The sequence below is a fragment of the Macaca nemestrina genome, chromosome 10, assembly GCF_043159975.1.
Source record: "Macaca nemestrina isolate mMacNem1 chromosome 10, mMacNem.hap1, whole genome shotgun sequence".
NCBI lineage: Eukaryota > Metazoa > Chordata > Mammalia > Primates > Cercopithecidae > Macaca > Macaca nemestrina.
The window spans coordinates 80,443,235-80,463,354 of record NC_092134.1 but is presented as its reverse complement, the minus strand read 5'-3'; the positions used below and the strand labels follow the sequence as shown (position 1 = coordinate 80,463,354).

Genomic DNA, 20,120 nt, shown 5'->3' with positions numbered 1-20,120 from the left:
TGAACCTGAGAGGCGGGGGGTGCAGTGAGCCGAGGTCGCGCGCGCCATTGCACTCCAGCCTGGGCAACAAGAGCGAAACTCCGTCTCAAAAAAAAAAGTACGTTAAACTCAGACTCTTCCCTTTCAGAACATCCATTTCGCCACACCCATCACCGGCTCCGTGCAGAGTAAGCGGAACCAGCAGCGAAGCCCCACCCTTCCCGTCACTCTTCCGGCAGGAAGTTTATGCATCACGAGGCCGGCCAGGGCTCAACCCCAGCCCCGCGCCCGCGTGTAGCCCTACGTAAAGCGTGAGGGGTTTCGCGACAACCCAGGCCCCACCCCTTTGGCCACATGTCGCGCATGTCTTCCCGTCGGAAGCCGTGCCACCTCGCCGCGCAGCTTTACGAACCTAGAGCAGCGCCGCCCCGCCTCCTGTCTCCGTCCTCACCTCCCCGCCCCCTCCCAGCTTCGAGTCTCCTAGCCCGACGCGCCCGCTATAATCACGTGATTGCCTCATCCGGGTCCTTTGCGTTCTCTTTCCCTCTCCCAACATGGCGGCCTCAGGTGAGCGAGCAGCCGAGCGCGGCCAAGGACTGGGCTCGGAAACCCCCCTCCGAGCGTGATCCACTGATTTCCTGAAGTCGGGGAACTGCTGGCACCGGTTCCTTTCTGAATTGAGGGCTGCGGCAGGCTGGCGGCGTAGCCCTGTTAGGTTACTACCTCGGGATGTTTGGGGGGGAGGGGAAGGACACCTTCCCCTCCCCCTCACACTCTTTTCACCCTTTCTGCGCGAGATTGGAATAGGCAGTAATGGTGGACTCTGGCTTGAATTGGAGAAGGAGGCGCAGAAAGGTGTGCGGGTGGTGCGAGGCCTTTTCGTAGACGTGAAGCACCGTGCCCACGTGAAGGCGTGGAGGAAGGAAGGAGGCGGTTGCTGCGCGGACGAGTGCACATTAGGCTACGTCTCCAAGGCGCGAGGCTGTAGCGGACCGGAGTCGGGGGCAGGGGAATAAGTGTGGGGGGAGCAGTTGGAACGCGAGCGCGAGTCGGTGGAGGGGCGGGGGAAGGCAGTGGTGCGCGTGCGCGGTGGGAGACACGAGGGTAGTGGAGACGGGCGCGCCGTCAGTCCTTGCGCTAGAACCCAGATGGGAAGCTTTTAACGCGCCTGTGTTGCGCTCTTTTTATGTCCTTTTAGGTTGTCTCTTCCCTTTCTAGAGTGTGGCCCTGTGCCTGTATTCTTCCAAGGGTATGTGTGTTAGGCTTGGAGGTTGGTGCTATTGGGGGGTGGGGAACCCAGTGTGGTGCACCCACGTGTTGAGAAGCACGGGTGTGCACCTGGATTTCCTTCTAGGCTTTTTTCTCATACTCAGTTGGAGGCGTTTTTACTCAGCGCAGCTATATGCAAGGATCAGGTTTCTCTTCTGGCGCTTCCATGTTGGTTGAATGTGGATAGCTCCAATGGTAGATTTCAGCTTTTTTTTTGTTGTTGTTAAGGTAACTGTACAACTACCAGCAGATACTTTAAGATAGTGCTTACTAGTGGCTGGAGTTGCTTACTTTATGTATTACTAGTGACTGGAGTTGCTTACTTCTTTAGACAACCTTGGAGGTTGCCTTGCAAGTCTACTTACATATCTAATGGGCCTGTAAGAGCAGTGATGACCCAACATCTTGTAGCATTGATTTTAGTTTGGGGAATATAGTTTGTTTTCTCTGGCATGACCTTGCATTCTTGAAAACATTATTTGAACTTCTATCTCTGGGTGCTCATTTTTTACCCGGTAATTCATCATCTCTGTTACAAAGAAGCTAAGGGTTATGGTTGGCTTTGGAAAATGTTGAGAAATTTGAGGTGCATTTGAAGATCTTTCATTGGTGTAACACTTGACAGTTGACCAAGCACTTTTGTGCATTGTTGTCTCCTTCGATCCTGAGGTACTGCAGAGAGCTGGTGGTATTTCCCAGCTGAGGAATATTATTTAAGGCCACACTGCTCTCAGCTGGCAGAGCAAGCTCATAATCTTTGAGACTCCTCAGCAACTTAAAAGTATCAAGGTGTCATCATCAGTTTAGGACGCTGCCCTAAAGCATCTGAAGTTTACAAAAATGTTCAAATTTTTTTCTCCAGTGGGCTAGTACAAGTCCTAAATATATTTTAAACTAACCGTTGCTTAAAGTACTTACTTGGTCTGGATTTGCCACCTTAACAGTTTAGTATAGTAATTTAGTGAAGAAAATTTGTGTTTTCTTAACTTTCGTTTTTTTTTTTTTAGAGGCGGAAGACGTGCCAGCAATTTATGTCCTTTGTTTTACCAAGTTGAGGGAAATCCAGACTGATTAAAGGGATTTACTCAGTGCCGTCCCATTTTCTTGTTCTTCCATATTTACTCCACTCCCTTGAAAACCCTCATCTTTAATTCACTTCAGTAAATCTTTTTAGCTGGTACTGGTATTTGAGCACAAGTCACGTCTTTCAGTCTGCCCTTGAGGAATCTGGGGTTTATCGGATGGTTTCCCCGCCCCTCTTTTCCAGTCACATTGGCTTTGTGAAGTAACCAGTATTCCCTGATGAGGGAAATGGATGTTATGTATTCTGTGTGAAAATACATAAAACAACTTCATTATGCCTCTTTTACTGTTAAATGAGACCAAAAAATTCTTTGCAGCAATACCAGTTTCCAGTGTGATCCATTATTGACCTTCAAGAACTAAGGTAGGTCTCAGAACTAACTATAGAATGAGGATAGTTTGAATTCCTAGAAACTTGATACATTGAGCCAGTACACTTAATTTCTTGCTTTGCTTCTTAGAAAGAATTCTTCAAGGCCTGGCGCGGTGGCTCACGCCTATAATCCCAGCACTTTGGGAGGCTGAGGCGGGCGGATCACTAGGTCAGGAGTTGGACACCAACCTGACCAACATGGTGAAACTCTGTCTCTACTAAAAATACAAAAATTAGCTGGGTGTGGTGTCGCGTGCCTGTAATCCCAGCTACTCAGGAAGCTGAGGCAGGAGAATCACTTCAGCCTGGGAGGCAGAGGTTGCAGTGAATCGAGATTGTGCCACTGCACTCCAGCCTGGGCAAAAGAGCAAGACTCCATCTCAAAAAAAAAAAAAAAAGTCTTAAAAATACGAAGTTTTTCATTTCTCTTAAATTTTCATTGTGACTACTTTAGTAGACTTGTTACAAGCCAGTTACCTCTTGAATCTCAATTTCTTTATCTGGAAAGTGGTCATTATTTGTCTGCTCTCCCCTTACCTAGAGGGAATCAGATGTGTTTGATACAGTTTAACATTTAAAATGCTTTCAAATTGAGCAGGTTGCAGTAGCTCATGCCTGTAATCCCAGCACTTTGGGAAGCCGAGGTGGGCAAAACACCTGAGAACAGGAGTTCGAGACCAGCCTGGCCAACATGGTGAAACCCAGTCTCCACTAAAAATACAAAAATTAGCGGGGTGTTGGGCTGGGCACGATGGCTCACGCCTATAATCCAGGAGGCAGAGATTGCAGTAAATTGAGATTGCACCACTGCCCTCCAGCCTGGGTGACAGAGCAAGACTCCGTCTCAAAAAAAAAAAAAAAAAATTTAAAATTGGAAATACATAAGCTCATGCACAGGCCTTTCATTTCCATAATGCTTCAAAATGCCATCCTGTGTGACATCTCATTTGATTATTTTTATAGGGAGAAGATGCTCTGCAGTGGTTGTTTTCATACACTGCTAACTCTCACAGTAAAATGGTTTTAAGGGTTGCCATTATATATTGCTTATAGATTACCCAGTTTCAAATTCCATCCTCCATCATGTATATGTTATTCTGGGAGTAAGATACCCAGAAGGCTAAAACTAAAACTCTTTTTGAAAGTTTAAATACCAATACAGAATACTGTCAGTTAAGATAAAGCAGTGTTTCTAAGTAATGTCATTGAAAAAAGAGGTATGTTTCATCTCAAAACATTCTGGAATTCTCTTTTCATAATGGTAGAGGAAATAACTGATGAGTACGGTATTTTAAGTGCATATTTGTAATTAGATTTGCCTTATGTACATTTATGAGCCAGTTTCTTAAATTTGTTGTAGATACTGCTATGGTCCCAATAGTAGGAAAGTACTCAAATCAAGAAGTTTAATTTGAGTTTGTGTAGCTCCTGTCTCCCATTTTGTGTAATGGTTAGTATGGCATGCATTGGGCACTTACTTTGATTATGTAAATGATCAAATTCAGTATCCCTGGAGGGATAAGGAAAAGGTAGTATGGCATCTTCTTGTGTCAAAATGAAGTAATTGGGCACAGAGAGGTCATGAAACTGAATCTGTACGGGAGTCAAGATGGTGGAGCTTATGAGTTCTGACTTAGTCTTTCTCTCTACTATGCTAAACTTACCCAATCCCCAACTAAATCAAAGGGTGGTTTACATTGGGATCTTTTCAACTTTACAATGGGTTTATCTGGATAGTAAATGCTTTTTTTACTTGAGATGGGTTTATCCTGATAGTCTTATCATAAAGTCGGGGAGCATCTATATAATGCAGTAAAGGTGAAGGTGAAATATTATGATATTACATTGCATGAAATGTCTTTTCATGGCTGGGCTTTAAACACCAATGTAATTAGTCTAATTCTAGACACTCTATTTGGGTAGATTGATTGTGTTTATACAATGTTGTTGATTTAGGGAAACATTTGTTAATCATTAATTCATTATTTAAAGTAGCTTTTTTTTGTTGTTTTGTTGTTTTTGTTTTTGTTTTGAGACAGAGTCTCACTCTATGGCTCAGGCTGGAGTACAGTGGCATGGTCTCGGCTCACTGCAATCTCCACCTCCTGGGCTCAAGCAGTTCTTGTAGAGATGGAGTTTCACCGTGTTAGCCAGGCTGGTCTCGAGCTCCTGACCTCAGGTGATCCTCCCACCTTGGCCTCCCAAAGTGCTGGGATTACAGGCATGAGCCACCACGCATGGCCTAAAGTAGCCTTTAATTATGGAGAATTTGGCAGAACTCACTTTTAATAATAGCTTTATTCAATGTAATTTGTATACCATAAAATTTGCCCTTATAAAGTATACAGTTTGGACCGTGTGCAGTAGCTCACACCTGTAATCCCAGCACTTTGGGGTGCCAAGGCAGGAGGATCACTTAGGCCCAGGAATTCAAGACCAGCCTAAGTAACATGGTGAGACCACACCTCTACAAAAATTTTTTTAAAAATTAGCCAGGGATGGTTAAGCCAGGATGGCATGTACCTGTGGTCCTAGCTACTTGGGAGTCTATGGTGGGAGGATTGCTTAAGCCCTGGAGGTCAAGGCTGTAGTGAGCCATGATCTCACTACTGTACTCCAGCCTGGGTGACACAGCAAGGCCCTGTACAATTTGGTGGGGTTTAGTGTATTCAGAGATGTACAACCATCATTATTATCTAATTTCAGAACCTTTTTATCACCCCCAAAGAAAAGTCCTTTGTATAGGACTAACATTTCCTTTTCATTTATCTTTTTATTCATTGAAGTGAAACATCACTTAGAACATGGTTCTCAACTAAGGGACAGTCTTTCATCCCAAACCCCATCCCACCATAGAGCATTTGGCAGTGTCCAGAGACGCTTTTGGTTGTCACAGTGGAATGGGGTTCGGGGGTTGCTATTGGCATCTAATGAGGAGAGTCAGAGATACTGCTAAAGATCGCCCCATGACAAGAAATTACCTAAGCTAAAATATGAGTAGTGCTGAAATAGAGAAACTCTGAGTTAAGAAGTAGGTTGTATTTATTTTAGTGTCTATTATAACAAATTCTGTTTATTAAGAAAACCATGAATGTGTTGTCTCTTGTTTAAGGGCTTCTGGACTTAGCAATATTTCCGTTTTTAAGATCTTCTATTAAACCTGTATGGATATATAAAGAGCTGGTGTTGTCTTTTCCCCACTGTAGACCATGTATAAATAATTGGGACACGTTTTGTTTTGCGAGGTGATTGATTTGTTACCTTTTTAACCAGTTCACATAAGATTTAGAGAAAATTAAAGAATTGGACCAGTTCATTGTCGAATTGCAAAGGATTGATAAACCTGGAGCATTAAACAGTGCTTTACTTATAAGGCAGAGGGAACACTGTTGATATCTAAACATGTAATGGGCCTAGGTATTGGGGGAGCAAAGGGCATGGAGGATTTAGATAACATCTTTTCTCAGTTACTGGAATGAAATGGAGTGGAACAAACACGGGCACCTACTTTAAGCTTATTGATTTTGCTTTTCAAGGGCTAATTCCTTTAAACCTGCTGTTTATGTTGTGACTGAGTCAATGCTGCTGCTGCAGTTAAATAAGTTAAAGATCTTGTACGGAATTTTAGCCTTTTTTTTTTTTTTTAAGACTTATCTAATAGCTGGGGTGCAGTGGCTCACGCCTGTAATCCCAGCACTTTGGGAGACGGAGGCAGGAGGATCACCTGGGGTCAGGAGTTGGAGACCAGCCTGACCAACATGGAGAAACCCCGTCTCTATTAAAAATACAAAATTAGGTGTGGTGGCGCATGCCTGTAATCCCAGCTACTCGGGAGGCCGAGGCAGGAGAATTGCTTGACCCTGGGACATGGAGGTTTTGGTGAGCCAAGATTGCACCATTGCACTACAGCCTAGGCAACAAGAGCAAAACTCTGTCTCAAAAAAAAAAAAAGACTCATCCAACAGTAATTTCTTAACCAGAGGGCCTGGGAGTGGGTGGCAATCAGAGGAGGGGGAGACTTGTGATTTGAAAAGACATTCTAAGATTTAAAAGTGCCTTTAATATTTTTTAGTCATGATATTTAATTTGTTTGGAAATTTCAAATAACATTAAAGAGTAAACTTGTTTGTCAAAGGAGTCAAGGGGTAAGAGTTGAGAAACTGATCTACAAAGTTGATTTAAGCCAAATCGGACTAAAGGGCAGATTAATTCCACATTCTGCTGTTTTGGTAGAAGATACGTATATAGAACAAAGAGGAAAGGGATACCTTATTCAGATTGTTATGTTCTTATGTTGAACTTGACCTCATTGTACTGACCACCAGTTCTATTTTTATCCTCCCAGTGGAAGGACAGGTTAATAATTGGATATTAGCTAATGATACCAGATTAAGCCCCATGAGGGTAAGGATATCTAGCTAGCATCATGTTAATCCCAGACTCTATTTTTGAATTAAATGATATGAAAAAGTCTAAAATAAGCCCAGGCACTATAAGTGGTTTACCTCATGTCTTATTCATGTTAGCTTATTAAACTCTCCCGTAGATCTTTGCATATGAGGCTGGGCGCACAGTGGCTCATTCCTGTAATCCCAGCATTTTGGGAGGTCGAGGTGGGTGGATCCTTTGAGGTCAGGAGTTCAAGACTAGCCTGGCCAACATGGTGAAACCCTGTCTCTGCTAAAAATAACAAAAATTAGCCAGGCTTGGTGGCACGTGCCTGTAATCCCAGCTACTCGGGAGACTGAAGCAGGAGAATCACTTGAACTTGGGAGACAGAGGTTGCAGTGAGTCAGGATGGTGCCACTGCACTCCAGCCTGGGCAACAGAGTGAGACTCCCTCTCAAAAAAAAAAAAAAAAAAAAAACTTTTGCATATGAGCTGCAGCAATAAAAGTGCTATGAGACCCAACATCTGCATAACTGTATTCTTTGAAAGCTATGGAATAAGGCCAAGTGCAGTGGCTCACATCTCATCCCAGCACTTTGGAAGGCTGAGACAGGTGGACCACTTGAGGCCAGGAGTTGAAGACCAATCTGGGCAGCGTAGCAAGACCCCCGCCTCTACAAAAAATTTTAAAATTAACTGGGCGTGGTGGTGCATGCCTATAGTCCCAGCTACTCAAGAGGCTACAGTGGGAGGACTGCTTGAGCCCAAAAGGTCAAAGCCGCAGTGAGCCATGATTGCACCACTGCAAAAAAAAAAAAAAAAAAAAAGAAAAGAAAAGAAAAAGCAGGCCAGGCGCGTTGGCTCACATCTATAATCCCAGCACTTTGGGAGGCTGATCACAAGGTCAGGAGATCGAGACCATCCTGGCTAACACTGTGAAACCCTGTCTCTACTAAAACTAAAAAAAAAAAAAAATTAGCCTGGCATGGTGGCACGCACCTGTAGTCCCAGCTACTTGGGAGGCTGAGGCAGGAGAAATCACTTGAACCCGGGAGGCGGAGGTTGCAGTGAGCTAAGATCACACCACTGCACTCCAGCCTGTATGACAAAGCGAGATTTCATCTCAAAAAAAAAAAAGTAGGATGGATTCAAAATGTGATCTGGTTGATCATAAACGATACTTTCGGAGCTGGATTAATGTTAAGTCACTTGAGAGATATGGTAAATACCATGTTCGTGGTCAACTTTGATTATTTTAGCCGGGTTCATCTGGTTTGCACGTTGAGACCGTATTACTTCAGGTTCCGATTGTGTCCGGAAGGCTGTGTGTTAACATTCATAGCAAACTGGTTACCTTTATTTCCCGAAAGTTGAATTTTGAAAGAAAGGCAGATACCAACTGAGAAAGCAACCTTCAGTTAAACAAAGGGGTACATCAACTTTGATATTCTTGGATTAAAAATCAGGTGACAGTTGGAACATGGAGGAGAAATTCGTGATTATAAAAACCATGAAGCCAATCTTTTTTACAACAAAGCTGCTTGCTTTTTTCTTAATCATGTAGTGTCTGCTATCAGGCCAGTTCTGGAACTTTACTGAGTCCCTTCTGCTCTTCTGAATTAGTTCTTGATTGGTGGTAACTTCTCAGAAGTTCTGAGGACCAAAAAGAAAGAGCAGTGTCAGTTCGCTAAGCTGAACCATTTGGAGATTACAAAGTATTCCATAATGGTGGGAAACACTTAAATGTGTTGGTTATTAGGGTTTTCTTGTGTTTTCCTTTTAGCATTATATCCTCATATGCAGTGTTGTTACAGTAGAGAAGGACATTTTTTCTAGAGGGCAGAGAGATCTAGGAAATATGACTTTTACCATTTGAACACTACAAATAGCGGTACGTTTTACCATGGTTTTGATAATCTGACATAGAATAAGCTGCTGAGAGGCAAGGATACCTTGGTATATAGAAAGAACCTTGGACTTCGTATGAAAAAAACTTGGGTTTTATCTTCAGCCTAGCCATCTAATGTCTCTGTAACTTTACAGACATCTAGTGTTTCACTTAACCTCTCTGAGACTTAGTTTCCTTTTCTGTAAATTGATAGTTGTGGCCAGGCACCATGACTCATACCTGTAATCCCAGCATTTTGGGAGACTGAGGCAGGAGGATCACTTGAGCCTAGGATCCTCCAGGATACTTGAGACCAGCCTAGGCAACATAGGGAATTAAAAAAAAAAAATTAAAAATCAGCTGGACATGGTGGTGTACCTCTGTGGTCCCAGCTATTGAGGAGGCTGAGGTGGGAGGATCGCATGAGCCTGGGAGGGTTGAGGCTGCAAATAGCCGTGGCCACACCACTGCACTACAGCCTGGGCAACAGAGCAAGACCCTGTCCCAAAAAAGAAAAAAAAAAATGGGGCCGGGTGTGGTGGTTCACACCTATGATCCCAGCACTTTGGGAGGCTGAGGCAGGTGGATCACCTGAGGTTAGGAGTTTGAGACCAGCCTGGCCAACGTGGTGAAACCCCGTCTCTACTAAAAACACAAAAAAGTTAGCGGGCGTGGTGGCGGGTGCTGTAATCCCAGCTACTCGGGAGGCTGAGGCAGGAGAATTTCTTCAACCCAGGAGGCAGAGGTTGCAGTGAGCCAAGATGGCACCATTGTACTCCAGCCTGGGATACAAGAGCAAGACTCTGTCTCAAAAAAAAGAAAAAGGATAGTTGTGATTCCTTCCTCCTATGGTTTGTTTACAAGTGTCAAACAATCTTCAGAACTGCCATACAGAATGTGTTATGTGAGATACGAATTTTTATTCATCTTTTTTATCCAAGGAGCAGTGAAAGTAGTAACTGAATAGAAGTACTTACAAAATTAAAGATCTCAAATGATAAGTGAATATAGTAGAAAATAAAAGGTTGCCCCCACACTCCAAACATACTCTCCAGGGGGTATCTCAAACACCCAGACCCTTTTCCATACGTAAACATGTGTTTACACATAATAGATATTCTGCAACTTTTAAATTTCTTATTGTTCACTTCTTCTTTTTGTACCATTATATTGTGCTTTCTCCTTATTTATGTCTGTATAGTACCCCTTCATGGAAATGCCATAATTTAACCATTTGAGGAGTGTCCATGTTACTTTCTTTGAAAATAACGTTTTACAATATTGCATTGTACAGCTCTGTAAATATCTGGGTATTGATGAATAATCTTTCTCTTGCCTTTTAAAACAGCAAAAAAGAAGAATAAGAAGGGGAAGACTATCTCCCTAACAGACTTTCTGGCTGAGGATGGGGGTACTGGTGGAGGAAGCACCTATGTTTCCAAACCAGTCAGCTGGGCTGATGAAACGGATGACCTGGAAGGAGATGGTAATTTTTCTTTTGTCATCATGTTTGGAATGTTTATTATTTTCTAGAGGAAACCTATTACATAATAATTCACATCATTTGTAATCTGAAAAGAACTTACTCATTTTTTAGCACCTGAAATCTTACATATTTTGTAGAATCTAAGGTTTATTCTGAGGTTTGGGCTATCAGACTTTGCAGTGAAGACTGAAGTGGTCATTTAAGAGAGCTTTGATAGTTCTTGCTCTTGCACTAACAGACTTCTTAAGTTACTATTCTTTTGGGCCTCATTTTCTTCATTTTAAAAGTAAGCAATTCTATGGGGTCCTCATAAAATGATGTTTCAGGCTGCTCGCAATGGCTCACACCTGTAATCCCAGCACTTTGGGAGGCCGAGGTAGACAGATCATGTGAGATCAGAAGTTCAAGACCAACCTGACCAACATGGTGAAAACCTGTCTCTACTAAAAACAAAAATTAGCTGGGCGTGGTAGCATGTGCCTGTAATTTCAGCTACTCGGGAGGCTGGGGCAGGAGAATTGCTTGAACCCGGGAGGTGGAGGTGGCAGTGAGCCGAGATCATGCCACTGTACTCCAGCGTGGATGACAGAGCGAGACTCCATCTCAAAAAAATTAAAAACAAAAAGTGATGTTTCAGTGTAATCTGTTAGCTATGTTTACTCAGAGCCAAGGAATAATTAATTCTAGGAGTTATTAGTATAAAATCAGTGTCCTTGGGTAAACAAAACTGGTCTGAGGAAAAGGAATGAGAACACTAATTATGGTGGGAAAATAAAGAAGAGTCATTGAGTGTCATTTGGACAAGTTCTGTACCTTCAGGGAGTCACCAGAAATAATCAGGAGCTATTTTTTATAATTACCAGGTATGACATAAATCTCATTACCATTGTTTTTTTCCTGAAAATCTTTTATTGCATGCTGAAAGAATAATTTTTCTTGTGACCTGTTCTCATAATTCCTAAAAATGGGAATTTTTTTTTTTTTTTTTTTTTTGATACAGTCTCACTCTTATCGCCCAGGCTGGAGTGTAGTGGCGCACTCTCAGCTCAGCACAACCTCTGCTCCTGGGGTTCAAGCGATTCTCCAACCTCAGCCACCTGGGTAGCTGGGATTACAGGTGCCTGCCACCGCGCCAGCTACTTTTTGTATTTTTAGTAGAGTTGGGGTTTTACCATTTTGGCCAGACTGGTCTTGAACTTCTGACCTCATGATCCACCTGCCTCAGCCTCCCGAAGTGCTGGGATTATAGGCATGAGCCACTGCACCCAGCCAAAACAGGAAATTTTATATAGGTCGTACTTCCCATAAGTGTTGGTATCTGAAGTACAAATTCATGGACAGTTCTGTAGGGAAAGATTGTTGTTGTTGTATTTTTTGTTTGTTTTCAGACGGAGTCTCTGTCGCCCACACTGTAGTGCAGTGGCGCAGTCTCTTGGCTCACCGCAACCTCCACCTCCCGGTTCAAGCAATTCTCCTGTCTCAGCCTCCCAAGTAGCTGGGATTACCGGCACGCGCCACCGTGCCTGGCTAATTTTTGTATTTTTAGTAGAGACAGGGTTTCACCATATTGGTCAGGCTGGTCTTAAACTCCTGACGTCAGATCCACCCACCTTGGCCTCCCAAAGTGCTGGGATTACAGGCGTGAGCCACCGAGCTGGGCTTATTGTTTTTAAGGGAGGATAGACCATGCAGAAAAATACTCACTTCAGCCTCGCCACTAGGAGTATGAGAGTTGTCAGTAGTCGTTAAATACACCTGGAGTAAGAGGGACCCAGGTTTGAATCCTAGCTTTACCATCTGTGACCTTGGGCAAATTACTATGTGAAATCTGAGTTTGCTTTTCTGTAGAATGGGGGACAACCTCATAGGACTGTTAGATAAGATGGGATATAATTAATATAAAGTAGCTGGCACACAGTAATATTCCATGAACAGTTGTATTTATGGAATAGTATTTCTTTGCTACATAAGGATTGAGGTGTCATAATTAATCTCAGAAGCATCTTCTTTTTGTAAAGTGCCCTTATTAGTGAACCCCCACTTTTTTTTTGTCTGTTTCCTTGTATAGCATGTTTAATATTTGGCAGTTAACATGGGTCCTCTTGTTCTATGACAGTAGTGAGAGACGTTTCTTCTAATTCTTGTATTCATTCCTCTATCCTAGTTTCAACAACGTGGCACAGTAATGATGACGATGTGTACAGGGCGCCTCCAATTGACCGTTCCATCCTTCCCACTGCTCCACGGGCTGCTCGGGAACCCAATATCGACCGGAGCCGTCTTCCCAAATCGCCACCCTACACTGCTTTTCTAGGGAACCTACCCTATGATGTGACAGAAGAGTCAATTAAGGAATTCTTTAGAGGATTAAATGTAAGTGTAAAAGTTGTAATAATTAACTAGATATTGAGGATAGTGTCTAAAAAAGACTAATTGTGGAATCAGCAGTTGCTCTTAAACAACTAAAAATACAGTTTAAGGCTGGGCATGGTGGCTCACACATGTAATCCCTGCATTTTGGGAGTCAGAGGTGGGTGGATCATTTGAGGTCAGGAGTTCGAGTCCAGCCTGGCTAATGTTGTGTTCTTCTACTAAGAATACAGAAATTAGCTGGGCGTGGTGGCACACGTCTGTAATCCCAGCTACTCGGGAGGCTGAGGTAGGAGAATTGCTTGAACCTGAGAGGGAGAGGTTGCAGTGAGCTGACATTGCGCCACTGTACTCCAGCCTGGGTGACAGAATAAGACTCTGTCTCAAAAAAAAAAAAAAGAAATATAGTTTTTTTGTTTTTTGTTTTTTTTGAGATGGAGTTTCGCTCTTGTTGCCCAGGCTGGAGTGCAACGGTGCAATATCAGCTCACTGCAACCTCCATCTCCCAGGTTCAAGCAATTCTGCCTCAGCCTCCCAAGTAGCTGGGATAACAGACATGTGCCACCATGCCCAGCTAATTTTTTATATTTAGTAGAGATGGGGTTTCACCATGTTGGTCAGGCTGCTCTTGAACTCCTGATCTCAGATGATCCACCTGCTTCAGCCTCCCACAGTGCTGGGACTACAGGCATGAGCCTCTGTACCTGGCCTGAATTCATATTTCTTTTAAGGGTTAAATTCATATAGTTCAAAATTCAGAAGGTATAATAGGGCATTTAGTAAAGTTTCTACTATCCCTCTGCATCAGTTTTCCTCCTGAGACAACCATGTTCTCGTGTATTCATAAAAATTCATGCACATACAGTAATGCTTTCGTACTCCTCTCAAAAAATGGCAAATGAAGAACGTTGGGAAACTTTGTTGTTTCTTATTCCTTCAGATCAGTGCAGTGCGTTTACCACGTGAACCCAGCAATCCAGAGAGGTTGAAAGGTTTTGGTTATGCTGAATTTGAGGACCTGGATTCCCTGCTCAGTGCCCTGAGTCTCAATGAAGAGGTAAAGAAAATAAGAGTGGGGATATGAGGGGTGTAAGTTCACAAATCTCGTGTTTGTTTATCAAACTGATATTTTTTAGGTTGAGTGAGTGGCTCACTTCAAAGATTCCCATATCTACAAATAAAGGCCTGCATTATTTAACAGTATATCACTTAACATTCAACATTTAGCAAGTCACACTTCAGCAAATTCAGTAGGCCCCAATAATTTAGAAGAGGTACTTAGGTGGAAAATTGTGGAAGAAACGCGCCACACACCATGTCTCTAAAAAAGTCTCACATTGGTTTACCCATAGTGTTGCCTCAACTCCTGTGACTTTTTCAGAGTAATCTGACCTGATAAAGGCAAATAGAAAAATCAAATTTGTTTAGTATTGAAAGGCATATCTCATTTTCAGGGAAGTGTTGTAATGGTATTTTTTGTTCATTTAAGAGGATTTGGAAACATTTCCTACAAAGGAATATATTATAGGAGAGAGACAAATATCCAATCCTTCTGCTTGTCAACACTGCCTACAAAATATTTTCCTGTCCCAGAACTTGAGAGGCTTATATCTCAGAAGAAAAAAGACTTTTTTCCTCCTTTAACTCCAAAAACACCTTATTGTTTATTGATAAGGCAATTTCTAGTGCCATTTGTGCCATAATTCGTGCCATAAGTCCTAATTTGCCCTATGACATGATTGAAATCAACACCTCTTAGAAATAGTTTTGCTGCCTTATAATTACCATCATCATAATCTGTCATCAGCGTGAAATAGAGATAAAAATTAATGTACTTAGTTAAATTTAAATGCATATGAAGGTCTAATGTTGTTCCAGAGTTACTCTTATTGGATTATTTTTAGATTTTATTAACTTTAGTGGTCTCTAACCTTACTCAGTCTGGATAAGAAAAAGAATACCATGCAGTTGTTAACTATTTGATGCTTACTAGATGAACTATTACTTAATATATTGTTGTGGTGCATATTTAAGAGTTATTTGTTACTAAAGATTTCATTATAGTGGTGTTTAATATAGTTTTGGGTATTTTTAACTAAAAATCATTGTTATCCTTCTTCAACTGTAGATTCTACTATGAAATGAGGAAAAATCAGCAGTAGAATTAATTGGGTTCAAAGTATGTAAATAATGATGTGGGAAAGGGAAGTCAGAGGGTATCTCTGGAAGAACTGATTTATCCAAAGGTAATACTGAGTGAAAGAACCTAAGATTGTAGACAAAGCATGCTTTATGCAATTTTGCTGGTGTATAGTACTAGTAGGGGCTCTATAAATGTGTTGGGTGTTTTATTTTTAGGAGACAGGGTCTCGCTATATTGCCTAGGCTGGACTTGAACTCCTGGGCTTAAGTGATCCTCCCGCTTCAGCCTCCCAAAGAGCTGAGACTGTAGGTACATGCCACTGCACCTGGCTTCTATAAATTTTGATAAATAATTGCTGTGGCACCAAATATGCCTTTTATTCAGCTAGTTATGTGAGGATTGTTTTTAATTTACTACACTTGACAAATTACCTTGGATCGTTAAAAAGTTAATTCTGTTCTGTGAAATTAAGCTTTGTAAAAGTAGTATGATAATTGACCTAATATTCAAAGCCAGCTTAAATTTGTTGAATTTTTAAGTCTTTATAAAGGACTCTTTAGCCCACAGATTGGAGTGTTAGCTAGATTACAGTGTTCTCCTTTATCTTCCTTCCCCTAGTGCTTCTGCTATGCCCAGACGTTCAAGGTCACTCAAGGGATTTGTGCATAATGGGGCAAAAGGTTGGTTAATATGGTCCTATGCTCTCAGTCTCTAGGTAACAGGAGAATTCGAGTGGACGTTGCTGATCAAGCACAGGATAAAGGTAAGGAAATTGGTAGAGATTTCTGACTGGTAATGGTCCTAGGATGACAACAAACCATCCTTTCCCAGAAAATTTTAATAGGGGTAGTGGTGGGCCTGCCTGAATCTACAGTAACAGTTTTCAATCAGTTTTGCCCCACAGGGGATTTCTGGCAATGTTTTAAGACAGTGTAGGTTGTCACAATTGGAGGGAGTGCTGCTGACATAAGTAGAATCCAGGGGTTAATTCTGTAGGGGATAGGACAGTCCCTATCAACAAAGAATTATGCAGCCCAAAATGCATGTCAAGATTGAAAAGCCTGATTGATCTAGATGAACATTAAATAGATGATAAATAGATTATCTGCCTAACAGCACATTGGTCACAAAGGGGACCTAATTTGTATATGTTTCACGGACTCCTGGCCTATGCAGAATTTGAGATAGCTAAGCATTAAATCAATAGGAAAAAATGGGAGGAAAAGAACCACTCGGGTTGAATTGGAGCATGTACTTATGGGGCCTGAGGTAACTGGGATGACAATGTGATGTGAAAGTGAAAAATACGGTCAAGTGGGGTTTTTCTATGTGTGAGAAACATCGGGCAAAGTTTTTATGAGCTAACTTACGGTTTTTGTTTTAATGTATCTGTAGACAGGGATGATCGTTCTTTTGGCCGTGATAGAAATCGGGATTCTGACAAAACAGATACAGACTGGAGGGCTCGTCCTGCTACAGACAGCTTTGATGACTACCCACCTAGAAGAGGTGATGATAGCTTTGGAGACAGTAAGTGTTTTTATGAAGTTAGTTTCTTCTGTGCTTTGGGAGGCTATTTAGTAATAGGCCAAATGTGTTACAGATGATCACATTAACAGATAGAGGGGGGAAAGCAGATTAAGAAAAATTTTGGATAATATCTGAAAGAATTGATAGATGCAGAAAGCAAATTTGACAAATTAATAATTTTATTTAGAAACTTAACCAAAGAAAGGGACAGACATTTCTCTTTTTTTGGAGACAATTGTTTATAAAGAAACCCAACCTGGGCATGGTGTCTCACATCTATAATCCCAATACTTTGGGAGGTCAAGGCAGGTGGATTGCTTGAGGCCAGGAGTTTGAGAGCAGCCTGGGTGACAAAACCCTATCTACCAAAAAAAAAAAAAAAAGCTGATGTGGTAGTGCGCACCTGCAGTCCTAGCTATTCAGCAAGCTGAGGCAAGAGGACTCCTTGAGCCCAGGAGGTCTAGACTGGGTGACAGAGCGAGACCCTGTCTCCAAAAAAAAAAAAAAAACCCAACACATTCTACAAAGTGAGCTATTTGAAATCAGAAAGAGACAGAGTCTTGCTCCGTCGCCCAGGCTGGAGTGCAGTGGCGCGACCTTGGCTCACTACAACCTCCACCTCCTGGGTTCAAGCATTTCTCCTTCCTCAGCCTCCCAAGTAGCTGGAACCACAGGCGTGCACCACCACACCCAGCTAATTTTTAGTAGAGATGGGGGTTTCACGATGTTGACCAGGATGGTCTCAATCTCTTGACCTCATAATCCGCCTGCCTTGGCCTCCCAAAGTGCTGGCATTACAGACGTGAGCCACTGTGCCCAGCCGATCAGTTGCATTACTATATGCTTGTAGCAAACAATTAAAATACATTTTTTTTATTTTTTTACCCGAGACGGAGTTTCGCTCTTGTTGCCCAGGCTGGAGTGCAATGGCATGATCTCAGGTCACCACAACCTCCGCCTTCTAGGTTCAAGTGATTCTTCTGCCTCAGCCTCCCGAGTAGCTGGGATTACAGGCATGTGCCGCCACGCCTGGCTAAATTTGTATTTTTAGTAGAGATGGGGTTTCTCCATGTTGGTCAGGCTGGTCTCGGACTCCTGACCTCAGGTGATCCTCCTGCCTCAGCCTCCCAAAGTGCTAGGATTACAGGCATGAGCCACCACGCCTGGCCTAAAATGTAAGTTTTTAAAATAAAAATATTGATTCACTTTAAAAATACTCAAGATATAGCAGTGAACAAGGATATAGCAGTGTAATTTTTTTCTAATAAAAATTGATTCACTTAAATGCTCAAGATACAGCAGTGAACAAAAACAAGAAAATCCTGTCTTTATTGGGCATATGTTATTATAGTGGAGGGAAGAGAGTGTGTGAATAATTAAATAGTTGGGGTGCGGAAAGATAGGGGAGTGGGAAATATGGGGTAGGAGTAGAGATTAATTATATACATCACTTTAACAAAAACCTTTATTGGGAAAATTATGCAACTTTATTAAAATACACAAAAATAGACGACACTAATTATTTTTAAAATGGAAAGAAGCTACTAGCTAGTAAAAATAAATTAGTGTTTTGTCTGTAATCAAATAATAACATAACAACAGGGATAAAATTCAAAACCTGTTACATTAAGGGGAAAAAAATTGTGTATAAATTTGAAAACAATACCATGTAGTATTAATGCATAAGTTGTAAAAAATATAAAGCTGTGCATGGTAATTTTAACCACCCTTGTGATTGTTGGTGGGGGTAGGGAAAATTCTGTTGTTACATCTGTAACATATTTCTTTTAAACAAAAAACTGAAACATGGCAAAATATGACATTCACTAAACCTAAGTAATAGGTTCATAAGTTTGTTATAATGGCTTCTTTACTTTTCTATATGTTTGAAATAGTTTAAGTAAAAACAGAAAAACTTAAATTTAAAAGCTCTTTGTTTTGTTTTTTTGAGACAGAGTCTCGCTCTGTTGCCCGGACTGGAGTGCAGTGGGCCTGCCAGGTTCAGGGTGTTCCTTGTGCCTCAGCCTCCTGAGTAGCTGGGATTACAGATGCATGCCACCACACCTGGCTAATTTTTGTATTTTTAAGTAGAGATGGGGTTTCACCATGTTGGCCAGGCTGGTCTGTAACTCCTTACCTCAGATGATCTGCCCGCCTTGACCTCCCAAAATGCTGGGATTACAGGTGTGAGCTAGCACTCCCAGCCACAAGCATTTTAATTTTGTGAGGTACCTTTTGAGCTTTGTACTAAATATAATTGAGGAAGCAATAAGGGATATAATTCCTATTAGAGGAGAGTCTTTAACCATTTAAGATGTAGAAGGAAGAAGAATGGGTCATAGGTCTGAAAGAAGGGTAAATCAGCAAGTTTATATCTGACTTCTTACATGACTTTGACACAACAAAGCCTTGGGGAGAACTACCTGAGGTGATTAACTTCATCATTTATGCAAGAGATTCTATTGTTAACAGGAAGAAATGGCTCTTGAAAGAAAAAGCAGACAGTCAGACCAAGGGTCCTGTTTTGAGTCCAGGGGCATGACTTTTCTCACCTGAAACCTTGAATTTAGAGCAAGCAGGATGGATAACGAGTGAGTGTGCTGTTGTTATCCAAAGCTGCCCCAAAGTCAACTTAGTTAACCTGAATTAAAGATCCAGAGACTCCTATCCCAAGCATTAGGCCAAAAACAGAACCCTGAGGGGTGTTGGGGGGTATTACACTAAGTATTCCTGTGAAATGTCAGTAATAGCATGTGCTGCTTTTCTCCAATGTGGATCTGTGCTTTCTCAATAAATGCAAGCTTATCATAATTTCAGTATTATCCAAATAAAATCAAGTGTAAATCGCATCTGCAGAAATTAAACCACATTTCAAAATAAACATAGGGCTGATTTTCTTGTGTCCGTTTTAGATCATTTCTATAATCATTTTACTAACATTAGCATGTTCTTTAATATATAAAGTTTATAATACTGGGAAATGTTATGTCTGGTCAGTAAAAAGTATGTGGTTTCCAAAATGAAATCATTATTTATATTTAAAAGACAGTAGCCACAAGAAAAAGATCCCTGGCCTGGCACGATGGCTCACGCCTGTAATCCCAGCACTTTGGGAGGCCGAGGTGGGCGGATCATGAAGTCAGGAGATCGAGACCATCCTGGCTAACACGGTGAAACCCATCTCTACTAAAAATAACAAAAAAAAAAATTAGCCGGGCATGGTGCCGGGTGTCTGTAACCCCAGCTACTCAGGAGGCTGAGGCAGGAGAATCACTCGGACCCGGGAGGCAGAGGTTGCATTGAGCCCACGATTGTGCGACTGCACTCCAGCCTGGGCAACAGAGGGAGACTCCGTCTCAAAAAAAAGAAAAAAGAAAAAGATCCCTGTTTGGCCCCTGTATGTAAATTAATCAGCCTTATAAAATATTTGTAGGTTTTTTTAGTTAGTTAATTTATATTTAGAAATTCAGATTTATTTTTTTTAACATAAAAATCTGGGCTGCCAGCTTCTCTCAGAAAATTGGAAGATCCTAGCAACAGTCAACTGGAGCTAAATAGCAGCTATCCCTTTTACAAACAACTTAATGCTACCCAGTTTGCTATCTGAGTT

At 41.8% G+C, this 20,120-nt stretch overlaps 1 protein-coding gene across 4 annotated transcripts in view; it reads left to right on the top strand.

Moving 5' to 3' along the window:
• The first annotated feature begins 403 nt into the window (after positions 1-403).
• Positions 404-20,120, top strand: part of LOC105474393 (eukaryotic translation initiation factor 4B) — a 35,401-nt gene continuing 15,684 nt past the window's right edge. The window contains exons 1-6 of one of the 4 annotated variants that reach the window (XM_071071677.1): positions 404-546; positions 10,330-10,467; positions 12,632-12,840; positions 13,778-13,894; positions 15,689-15,743; positions 16,376-16,510. In XM_071071677.1, coding sequence (XP_070927778.1) covers positions 534-546; positions 10,330-10,467; positions 12,632-12,840; positions 13,778-13,894; positions 15,689-15,743; positions 16,376-16,510 — 667 coding nt within the window. In that variant the 5' untranslated portion in view covers positions 404-533. The remainder of the gene's footprint in view (positions 547-10,329; positions 10,468-12,631; positions 12,841-13,777; positions 13,895-15,688; positions 15,744-16,375; positions 16,511-20,120) is intronic. The other 3 variants (XM_071071679.1, XM_071071678.1, XM_071071680.1) reach the window with 3 other exon arrangements.